The 12,166-nt window shown below is 41.1% G+C and overlaps 1 protein-coding gene across 11 annotated transcripts in view; it reads right to left on the bottom strand.

Moving 5' to 3' along the window:
* LOC121448027 (BRCA2-interacting transcriptional repressor EMSY) overlaps positions 1-12,166 on the bottom strand; it is a 69,149-nt gene that overhangs the window by 19,401 nt on the left and 37,582 nt on the right. For all 11 annotated transcript variants that reach the window (XM_041651594.1, XM_041651668.1, XM_041651603.1 and 8 more), the window contains 3 exons: positions 6,902-7,038; positions 3,954-4,127; positions 3,209-3,407 (listed from right to left, as the gene is read on the bottom strand). In XM_041651594.1, the coding sequence (XP_041507528.1) occupies positions 3,209-3,407; positions 3,954-4,127; positions 6,902-7,038 (510 nt within the window). The remainder of the gene's footprint in view (positions 1-3,208; positions 3,408-3,953; positions 4,128-6,901; positions 7,039-12,166) is intronic.

Here is a 12,166-nt window from a genome sequence, read left to right as displayed (position 1 = left end):
ATCCTTTATAAATATAAGAAAGAAAAAACAGAAGAAATGTTTAGGAATGGGAAAAAAGCACTGAAAACAAAAATATATGGTCTGATTTCCAGTGAGTGACCTAGGCAAAAGTGTCTCTGATCTAAGAGTCTTGGTTAACTCACTGTCTGTTGGTATCCAAGCAACAGTCAAGAGCTCCTGCAAGGTTAGGAGAAACTGCAAAGGGGATACAATGGTTTGGAATGAGGGAATTAAAATGAGTTTATAAGCATGAAGCTTACTCATTCCCTGGCTATTATTATCCTTGAGACAATAACAGAGAAGGAAATAATAAAAGTACAAAACAAAGTGATTAACATTTAAAAAGAAGTATCAGAAGCATAATGTGGTATGATGAGCCCTGCCAGGGTGGTCAAGTCTCACATCAGGAGGACGTCCATGGTGTCTACCCTACCTATGAAGACACCGTTCAGGATTCAGCTATGGGGCTGAGATGTCTCCTTGTGGGGGTGGATATACTAAGAAGGAACCTTAGGACTTTTGAAGCAAAAAAGAAAAAAGAAAAAAAAAAAGACTGATTCTTCCTTAGAATAGAACAAAGAATAATGAACTTTAAAGAATCATCTACAGATGTTACATCTGTGGATAAGTGATTAATGAGGAACCCTGTGGGTACAGCCTCAGAGTAACTCCTCCCAGAGAGGGATGCGCTAACTTCACAGTGGGGAAAACCAGAAGCAGGCGTCCTAACCAAGTGTTCATCTTATCAGTGTGGCAAATGACTAATCAGGGTCACACAGTGACAAGAAGAGGGGCAAACGGAAGAGGATGGCTGCATGCAATACAGCGGAGCATAATGTGTGACCCTGGCTGGACGTGACTAGGAGACGCACCATAGGAGCATCACTTAGCAACTGGTAGTATGGCAACATGAATTATAAATTAGATAATAGTACTATTAATGACATTAAATTTCTTGACTTTGATAATGGTGATTTAGTAGCAAAAAGGATAGCCTATAACAAACAGAGACCTAAAAATGTAATTTAGAGGTAAAAGGATTTGGTACCTATAACTACTCTCAACTGGCTGAAAGAAAACTTTAAAATTGTACACACATGCAATGGACACAACAGAAAAGAAACTAGAGACAGAAGCAGTAATGCAATGGTGTGGATATTGTTCACTGGGAGAGCATATGTTTAGCCAGGTATAAGGCTATAGGTTTCATCCTCAGAACCAAAAAATAAAATACAAAAAAAAAAAACAAAAACTGGAGAGATAGCTCAGTGGTTAAGAACACTGGCTGCTCACAACTGTGTATAACTCTAGTCCCTGAAGAATGAATGCTCTATTCTGACCTCTTCCAGAACCAGGCAGGCACATCAGTACATAAACATACATGCAGGCAAAACACTCATACACATATAGAATAAATTAAAAAAAAAAAATAAAGCCTCCAATCAAGCAAACAAAACAAAATATAAGTAAATAGAAATCAGTGGTAATAAGAGCTACACATAACTAGTTTACATACAGATTCACACTCAGCAGGAAGATAAAACAGATATCAGTAAAGGACGTTGCAAGTTATTATAATCCCTGATGACAGGCTGAAGAAAACTATCTACTTTCTAAAATCGGTGTTGTGGTGTTTACTGAAATCAGCAGCTTCTTCTGTAATTAACAAGCTTTCAAAGATCATCTTAAAGTCGACTTGTTTTGTGAATGAACGTTTCTCATTTTCTTGGAGTGTGGACTTATAGCCTTCGGAATAATTTTGTTCGTCACTAACAAAAACGTGTATGCTGCAATTGTAGGTAAATCTTTTTAAATCTCCTGGTGTGGTGGTACCCCTGTCCGTCCAGCACTAGGAAAACAAAAGCTGGAGGAGCACAAGGCCAAGGTCACTACAGAGAGGAAAGGCAGGTTGGGCTGTGTGGAACCTTTTCTCTAAGGTAGGAGCAGGAATGAGGCAAGAACTGTATTTTACTCAACATTTATAGGGTCTAACACAGTTCTTAGTGCATAGTACAAACCAACAAATAATTTTCAACAAACATCAAACTATGTAAAACAAATATGAAGGCATCGTTAAAGAATTAAAAATAACGAAGGGTATGATATCAAAAAAATGTGCTTTCTAACAGTGTTTAAAAAAATAAAAAAGCAGCAGGCATGCCAGCAAGGCTGATGCAGAGGAAGAGAGGAACAAGGACTAGGAGGAAAAAAAGAGTGTATAAGCACAGACATAAACATAAGCAGAAAAACTCTAATCCAAAATGCTCCATGAACTGAAACTTTCTGAGCTAAGTGACACGACCAGCAGAAAATCCCACACCCGACCTCACATGACGGTCAGTCAGAACATGTGCAGGACAAAAACCTGGAAACTTACCCTCTGACTAAGTGTATAAGGTTTATAGGAAACATATATGAATATCATGTTTAGACTCGAATCCCATCTGTAAGATCTCTCCACTCTCTCTCTCATGCATGCATGCACACACACGCATACACAAACACTAACACACAAATACAAAATCTGAAATCAAGACACTTGTTATCCCAAGTATTTCAGACAGGATCCTCAGTTTGTAGCACCCAATAAGGGCAGTCAGGATAATTGAGTCATATGAACAGAAGACAATGTCTCAGAGCTTCAGAGTAGAGACTTCCTAGATAAACGTCATAATGATGGTAATACTGAAAATTATCTCCTACTGTGATATTCAGTTTCTAATAACTTTGAGGGTTAAAGGAAATGTTACTCATAATTAGGCAGAATAACAAACATAAACTAGGACTCCATACAAACAGGATGCACAGCTACCCACCTACTGCTCACCTCTGGCCACCCTGACTCTTTCTCAAGGTTCAGCAATAATCAATTCTAAAAGCATATTCCTTTCTTATATACTTCTTCTACTTACCCAAACCAAAGAGTAGAACATAAACATTACCATCTGGAAACTACAGCTCTGCCCAGATCAATACTACCTACCTGATAAAAACATCACCTTTAATCTATCAACAATTTGATAAACATTTGACACGAGGTAAGAATGGTAAGCTATATCAAAATGAAACATCAACTCACTTATTAAACAGGCAAAATCAAATCAAATCAAAAGAACTACGAGCATACAAGTTTGGTCTGGAGTCCCTAGAGGAAACTGAGGCACAGTGTTATCAGGGTTTGTGCAATCAGAAGTACAATAAGTCTTACCTTGGGAACTCTGGGAGGACTCCGTGGAAGAGGAACTACTGTCTGTGTAACCCTGTGGTTCTTCTTTTCCTTCCTGAGCAGATGAATTACCGGCCTCTGCGACCCTGGATGCTTGCTGTAATGTTTCTGTTACCAGCTGCCTTGTTTGTTCACTAACAACTGTAGCTTGAAATGTCACTGGTTTGGGTTTAATGAGAACCTAGAAGAAAATCAGAAACATGCCCAGATGAAATGTCAGAGCACCATTTAAATACTAAACTAGCCAGGCACAGTGCTTTATGTCTATTACCCCAGCACTCGGGACGGGCTAGAAGACTGTCACTAAGTCCAAGACAGCTTTGGCTAGAACGAAATTTCAAAAAGAAACAAAGAACAACAGAAGCTAAACTTGTAGGCCATTTCCAGATAAAGAAATTATCATCATGCATATTTATTATTAGGTTTTGGGTCCGGTATTGCTTACCAAAGACTATTTCACTCCACAGATGAACAAGAAGCTAAGCTATGCACAATATTTTAAATGGGACATGCTAAACTGCAACAGATATGGTTCTTTTTATTTTTTTGTGTGTCTGTGTATGTATATGGATGCCCTCAGGGGCCAGAAGAGGGTTTTGAATCCTCTAGAGCTGGAGTTCCCAATGTGAGTACACAGAATAAAACTCTGATTTTCTGGAGAAAAGGAAAGAAAATTTCTACCTGAGAATTTTAAATATTCAAAAGGTTACCACATCTTACAACATACCTGCGTTTTTCCTTGTTGTCCATAGACAATTTTTGTGGGGATGATTTTAGCTGCTGGCTGGACTGTGGAACCTAGTCCTTTGGGCTGTGTTACAATCATCTTGGTGATGGGTCTTGTGGCAGTAATGATAGCTGGTTTTGCTCCAGCTGGCACTGTCTGCAGAGTCTTTTCTCCCTAGATTGAAGCCAATCATTATTCAGTAGATTTATATGCATTTAAATTATTAAAACAAACAACTGCCATTTTACTGAAAAAGGACAGAAAGATTTTGCCAGGATGGGAAAAGGACTGTAGATTATGCAACAAAGTACACAAAAGTGATTAAAAAATCCTGGACTTAGTTAAATATTGTAAGTCATCTGACCAACTTTCTAGCCAGAAGGGAAAAAAAAAAATTAGGTAAGTTTTTAAAAATCACCACATCTGAGAACATCTAAGAACTTATACTGCCCTACTCATAGAATACCTATATTAAAACAGAAATTTCTGGAAGAACATACACTAAAACCTTAACAACTGTTATATCTGAGAGTTGAAACTGTAAGTCATCTCCCACACTAATTTTTACTTTTTAATAACCTGAAGTGAATTATTTATGTAACAAAAAAATGGTGCAGTATACCACAGATAAACATACACAGACAAATAAGGAGCACAGAGCAGGATGCTGTAGAAAGAACTATGGAGAGATAGAAAGACAAACGATATTGACATTCTTTCCAAGGCTCCATGGAGGGAAGGGGGAAGAAACTTACAGCACTTCTCATGTCTTACCAGTACGTATGAATACCACTTTAGTCTATTACAGATTCAAGCCCATTAACCTTTCACCGTCTTCTGAATTTTCACCTGCTTTATTCTGTCTGTCTCTCTTTCTGTGTGTGCGTGTGTGTGTGTGTGTGTGTGTGTGTGTGTGTGCGCATGTGCTGCTAGAGCCTGAACCCAGGGCTTCAGAGATGCTAGGTAAATGCTCTACCACTAATCCTTACCCTCAGCCCTTTGTTTTCTTCTGAAGTACCAGTTTCTGGTCACAGTTTTAATATCAGCACAGTTTTATTTTATAATTTTCAAATTAAATTTCATAAAAGTTAGCAGTTTTCACAGTAGCAGTTTTTTAATTTTAGCTATCATCATCATAGATGTGTAGCTTTCAAACTTAGCAGGTGGTAAGCTGAAAGCAACCGGTGAGCTGTCTAAAGAGTAGCCATTCAGAACTCATATCTACATCTGGGCCTAAGAATTATAAACCTAACTATCAGCTACAATTATCTAAAGGAAACAATGTGTCTTATTTCAGCTCACATCCTGACTGCAGCAGTGTTCCCAGAAAGAGCTGTGATTTTTCCTCCAATGGCCACTAGTTTGCAAGTATGCAGCCTGTCCAAGCACGGTGCACGGTGACCCACATAGAACCCACGTGCAGCTTGCAGGATGTCATGTGGGAACGCTCCTCTGATGTAAGTGGGCCTGCATTGGATGCAGGTGGGGAGTAGGAGCATGTGCTGTGTGCTCCGTGTGCTGATGACAAAGGTCCCATAGACCGATACACTTACTTACTGGCATTTCCTGCCAAATTACTGCTCAGTATCTACTAGACAAAATTCAGACATGACTCTTAGATCTCCAATAGCAGACAAAATACCCTGCGGGAGGGAGGCAGTTTCAAGACAGGGTTTCTCTGGTAACAGCTCTGGCTGTCCTGGATCTCACAGAGATCTGCCTGCCTCTGCCTCCCAAGTGCTGGGATTACAGGTGTACATCACTACCACATGGCTATACCCTTTTTTGTCTTATAAATTCAAATACTACAGAATCCTGGCTTTCCTACTGAATTGCTATGTAAATTCAAAAAGGCCTAATGCGGACCATTTTCAACATTACAAAAGATGTGGTGCATAAGCTTTTAGGATCGACTTCTAGTGAGGTCAGAAAAGGTAAAGATGCTTCTGAGCCTGAGTGCTTAAATACCAACAACAGTAAGAAGCCAGTGACTGAGAACTTCCCATGTGTTGTTAGACACTGTTCTAAGCACTTTCAAAACACCCATCATCACCCCACTGTAGACATGAAGAAATAAAAGATTGCAGTGGCTAATAAGCCACCCAAAGTCAAAGAACAGCGAGACAACAAAGCCTAAATGTGTCTAAGTCCAACCTCTTGACAACTGCCTTCAGAGTTTAAAATGGGAAAAACGCAACAAATCCCCATCTATCAATTTTATCTTAAACTCAAATATTTCTGTTTGTCCAGAGTAAATCAAACACTAATCTACTGGCCATAAGCAGGAATAAAATTGTTCCAAGTCTCCCTGCAGTTAAGCATGAAACTGAGCACGCAAGCCATGGTCACAAGCCACCTTCGCTATGAGCAGTTATGAACAACATGCTTTCAGACTACTGTGAAAATGGCATCAGAAGACAGATAGAGGTGATTCTATCACAGCACTAGAGACTCAAGCTGGTCCACCCACTATGGGGTTCTGACATTGGATGGCCTTTAAAATATTTAGTGGAGGGAGCTGGAGAGATGGCTCAGAGGTTAAGAGCATTGCCTGCTCTTCCAAAGGTCCTGAGTTCAATTCCCAGCAACCACATGGTGGCTCACAACCATCTGGAATGAGATCTGGTGCCCTCTTCTGGCCTGCAGTCATACACACAGACAGAATATTGTATACAAAATAAATAAATATTTAAAAAAAAATATTTAGTGGAGTGATGGAGGAATGGCTCAGAGGTTAAGAGCACTGGCTGCTCTTCCATGGGACCCAGGTTCAATTCCCAGCACCCACAGAGCAGCTCATAACTCTCTGTAACTCTGGTTCCAGGGGATCCAATACCCTCACACAGACATACATGTAGGCAACACACCAATGTACATAAAATAAAAATAAATTATTTTTTTTAAAAAATGTTTATTGGACTACTGAGTGTGTTCAAGGTCTTACTTACTCCAGCATTTAGCAATGTTGTGACAACGTTTTTGCCAGGGAGGCCTTGAATGGTCGTTCCTTTTCCTGTGGTCTTTTGAACAACAATCACATTGGGCTTGGAAGTCATTGGGATTGTAGTGATTTTGGTAGTCGTTCCTTAGAGAGTGGGAAGAAAAGGAGGCCTGAGTTAAGGACTAGTGATACTTGGCTGTTCCTATTCATGATGTATACAAGTAATACAAGACTACATAATGTCATCGTTAGGTGATGTGCGTGTGATCCTAAGGACAAAAATGAAGGCTTGGAATAGTAAATTCTAAATCACCCCAGAATAATAAATATTAAGAATTAACTTTTTTTTTTAAAGGTTTCTAAGACAGTTTAACTATGTAGCCATAGCTGGGCTGGAATTCACTATGTAGACCAAGCTGGCCTCAAACTCAAAGAGATCTATCCTGCCTACCTCTGCCTCTGCCTCCCAAGTGCTGGGATTAAAGGCGTGCACCACCACAGCCCAGCAAGAAGTGAGTCTTAAAGCAACCCTCTTCTGAAAATCTGAGGACCTACACCAAATTCCAAGTCTACAACTATCGCTGTCCATTTCTCCATCAGCACTCTTTCCTGACTGGTTTAAAATTAAGCAGAAATCTTATGACACGTGTTCCCCTCAAATCTAATACTAAATTTATGTGGTCAGCATGATGGAAAAACTCTTCAAAAAAGGAACATTAGAGGCATATATAGAAATTCAATAAATTGTAGAAAGGATTTATGGAAAGACATAAAACAGTTGTGTGTAGTAGTCAAGTATAATCCCAGCATCTGAGAGGTGAGGGCAGGAGGATTGTGAGTTTTAAACCAGCTTGCACTAGAATGAGACTCTACATTAGAAAAACCAAAAACAAGAAAAAGCGAACACAGATACGCAGATCAAGTGACAGTCAGTTTGAGCATCTAAGTGTGCACAGCTCTAGAGACCGAAAGGAGGAAGTAGACTTCCAGGGCAAATTGTTTTCAGCCATTAAGATCTACTTTCTTATTATACTAAGAGAGATAATTCAACCTCAGGAAAACAAGCACCTCGCGCTCTCCCTCATATTTGGATCCTTTACGCATGAAAATAAGGGAATGTGAGGGTCAACAGGTGTCAGCAAAGGAAGGAGAGCAGTGGTGGTGCACGCTTTAAACCCAGCACTCAGAGGCAGAGGCAGGTGGATCTCCGTGAGTTTGAAGACAGCCTGATCTACAAGAGTGAGTTCCAGGACAGGCTCCAATACTACAGGGAACCCTGTCTTGAAAAACCATTTAAAAAAAAAAAAAAAAGGAAGGCGAATGAGCAAAAGGGACATCAAAGTGGAAAGGGGGCTACTAGTGGAAGCAGAAGGGAAGAAGGGAAGGACAGGGATGGGGCACAAGAGGGTAAAGAAACAACAAAATAATAGTTGTTTGAAAACAGCATAATGAGCCGAATCTTCTATAAGACAGATAAAAGACCTAATTTCTAAGTGTATATGTAACTCTACTGACAGAAATACAGTGTCCTTCCCTCTAGAATCTGCTTCTCTCCCACCTATCAAATTTGTGCTCTATATTCTAACTGTCCAAGTTAAAGGCCAGGTACAGACTTTGGATTCCTGTCTTGAGTCCCTGTACCTGCCAAAAAAAATATGACCTTTTCATGTCACTGATGGCTCGGTGTGTAGCTGAGGGTTCACCAGCAACTCGGCTCTAAACATAACAGCCACGCAAGCGCACTCAACACTGCTCTCCTCTGCTTCACTACTGCTCCTCCGTTTCACGCTTCTCCATCTCCCAGTTTTGATATTCTACACCAAACCCAGCATCCTAAATTAAACCTTTACACCAAGACTCTAACAGGTTAACTTGGTTTTAAAGAGTATTCCTAATCTCCCACTCTTCCCTCTTGAAAGTCACAACCCTACGTGCGGGCTAACAGGGTGGCACAGCAGGTAAAGCTACTTGCTCACCACGCCTGATGACTGAATTCAATCCTTAGGCCCACAGGGTAGAAGGAGAGAACCAACTCCTGCAAGTTGTCCTCTGACCGCGGCACCTCCATTCCCCAAAATAAATATCAAAACCAACCAACAAAAATAGCAGCTTACATAACCATATTAGTTCCTCCTGTTCAGGAACACAAACGGACGACAAACTATGAGGCTTCCCAGCACTGATCCACTAGGTCCACACTCCTGTGCAGAGCTTCCGAAGTTCCCACACTGATCCACTAGGTCCACACTCCTGTGCGGAGCTTCCGAAGTTCCCACACTGATCCACTAGGTCCACACTCCTGCGTGGAGCTTCCGAAGTTCCCACACTGATCCACTAGGTCCACACTCCTGTGCGGAGCTTCCGAAGTTCCCACACTGATCCACTAGGTCCACACTCCTGCGTGGAGCTTCCGAAGTTCCCACACTGATCCACTAGGTCCACACTCCTGCGTGGAGCTTCCGAAGTTCCCACACTGATCCACTAGGTCCACACTCCTGCGCGGAGCTTCCGAAGTTCCCACACTGATCCACTAGGTCCACACTCCTGCGTGGAGCTTCCGAAGTTCCCACACTGATCCACTAGGTCCACACTCCTGCGTGGAGCTTCCGAAGTTCCCACACTGATCCACTAGGTCCACACTCCTGCGTGGAGCTTCCGAAGTTCCGAAAGATTTTAAGATTCCTCCATCTACCTCTTTCCCTCAGTGTGCTGATCTCATACTGAGCATATTAGGCCCAATTCTACTTTTGCTCCTTAAATTTTCTGTGCCTAAGGAAGCAGGCAGATTCTACTTTTCTACAGGCCTGTGCAGTGAATGTTTAAATACAGAATGGGCACTCAACAAAAACACAACTTATTTGCAAAAATATTACATAAAGCTATATTATTTTCCACTGGAAAAATACTAACATTCCTTACTAGAATTTCAAACGAACATATTTATAGGAAGTAATTTTACACCAAGAATAATAGGGTTCTAGTTCTAAGATTTATTCAGAAGGGGCCTGGGAGATGCTGTTCTTGCCAAGAACCTGAGGTCAGCTCCCAGCACCCACACGGGGCCTCATTACCATCCATAATTCCAGGTCCAAGGGATCCAGTACCCTCTTATGACCTCCATGGGTCAGCCCAGGTCCAAGGGATCCAATACCCTCTTATGACCTCCACGGGCACCAGGCACATACATGGTGAACAAATGAACACACACACACACACACGGGCACACAGACAAAACACTCATACACATAAAATAAAGCTAAAAAATGTTTAAAGAATTACGAAGCAATATGCTACACTGGGGCAATCCTGTTATAATTCTTCACAATATACTTGCTGTTGTGTAGGAATATTCAATACCCAAAGCCTCATCTGGGCGTATGGGAAAAATCGTTTTCTTCCTTCAACTACACTGTTAATACATGAGCCACTATAAATCACAGGAACCAAGCTGCTCATCGTTCAGTTAAGGCAACTTTAACTCTTGATTAATTCTAATCTGTCACATATGATATGTAGGCCTTTTTAGACACTGGGAAATTATCAAATATTTGGTAATGGAAAAGTGGGTTTATAAAAATGATCTCAAACAATCATAAACTATGCTTTTAAATTAACACCAAAATATAAGGGTCTTTTGGTTTTAAGATAAAATTTGCTTAACAACTGGTTTTATTTACATGTACTAAAACATCTACTGAGTCCTTATAAAGGTTTTGCAACTTAGGAGACAGTCATAAATCAAGTCTACCAGTTTAACAAGGGGGATGGGAGAGGGTGTCAATAATACCAAATGGGAGGAGGAGGACTAAGAGGAAACAACAAGTATAACATTGCTTTAGTCTGGAACATCAATCTTTTCTAGAATGACCAGTATTAAATGCCTGAAATTCCAGTGTACATGTCTGACCTACGGAGAAGTCTATGCGAAAAAAGTTACACATCCAAAAAGAAAAGAAGGCCATGGCTGGGCTTTTGCAGTAGAGGATCTGCAGTTCTCATAATACAACAGAACCCGCACAAGCGGGCTAGCACCTTGTTTTGCTTTAGTTTGGTTTTTAAGATTTGTTTCTTTTGCAGTTCCAGGAATCAACTCCAGGACCTTGCTCACTCACACTCGGCAACTATTCAGGTACCCGAGCTTCACTGCAGTCAATTTAGGATTCTTTTTTTTCTCCTAGTTTTTTGAGGCAGGGGTTTCTCTGTGTAGCCCTGGCTATCCTGGAACTCTCACTCTGTAGATCAGGCTGGCCTTGAAGTCGGAGGGTTGCCTGCCTCTGCCTCCCAAGTGCTGGGATTAAAGGTATGTGCCACCACAACTGCCTTATGTGGATATTAAAAATGAAGCACATAAATCTTTTTCATGTGCACTGGTGTTTTGCCCGCATGTATGTCTGTATGAGGGTGATGGATTCCCTGGAACTAGAGTTACAGAAAGGTGTGAAAAGCCATGTGGATGCTGGGAATTAAACCTGAGTCCTCTGGAAGAGGTTAAGAGCCAGTGCACTTAACCTCTGAGCCATCTCTCCAGTCTCAAATCTTTTTGTTGTTTTTTAAGATAGGGTGTCTGTGTAACAGCCCTGGCTGTCCTGGAACTCACTCTGCAGACCAGGCTGGCCTCAAACTCACAGAGATTCACCTGCCTCCCCCTCCAAAGTGCTGGGATTAAGGGCGTGTCCCACAACCTCCCGACCCATTTACCATTTTTTTTTGGCACATGCTAAATCCTGTACATGTTTATATATCATAGCAGAATCCTGTACATGTTTATATATCATAGCACGACATACAGATTCTGGCACTTCAGAGAACTACCAACAGAGACAATACTTAAGGGTAAAAACAATGGAATCAAATAACAATTACATTACGATCACAATGGGTTCTCCGATAATGATGACGAATTCCAAAAATCTTTACTTTGGGGGTGTATGGGATGCTTAAACTGGAGAGGCAAAAGAACTGCAGGCTATATAGTTGTAGGTTAGGCCATATAGCTGGTGTGAGGCTAGCCTAGAATACACAGTGAGATCCTGTCTCCAACAGTAACAACAAACTATGAAACAAATCAAAACTATTACAGCCAGGTTTGGTGGTATGAGCCTACAATACTCTGAAGACTAAAGCCAAAGAATCACAAGTTCTAGGTCAGCCTGAGTAACTTGGGAAAAGCCTGGTTCAAAATCTGAGGCTGAAAGGGGTGAGGATAGGGGCACTGAGAGGTGTGCTCAGCTGGAAGCCAGGGCTGGGGGTGGGGAGTGGAGTGTGAATATTA

This window comes from Microtus oregoni, unplaced genomic scaffold (genome assembly GCF_018167655.1).
Source record: "Microtus oregoni isolate MIOR12 unplaced genomic scaffold, Mior012 000000F_ref0000247, whole genome shotgun sequence".
Classification (NCBI taxonomy): Eukaryota; Metazoa; Chordata; class Mammalia; order Rodentia; family Cricetidae; genus Microtus; species Microtus oregoni.
Note: the sequence above shows the minus strand (reverse complement) of the source record. Positions and strands in the feature narration are given on the sequence as shown.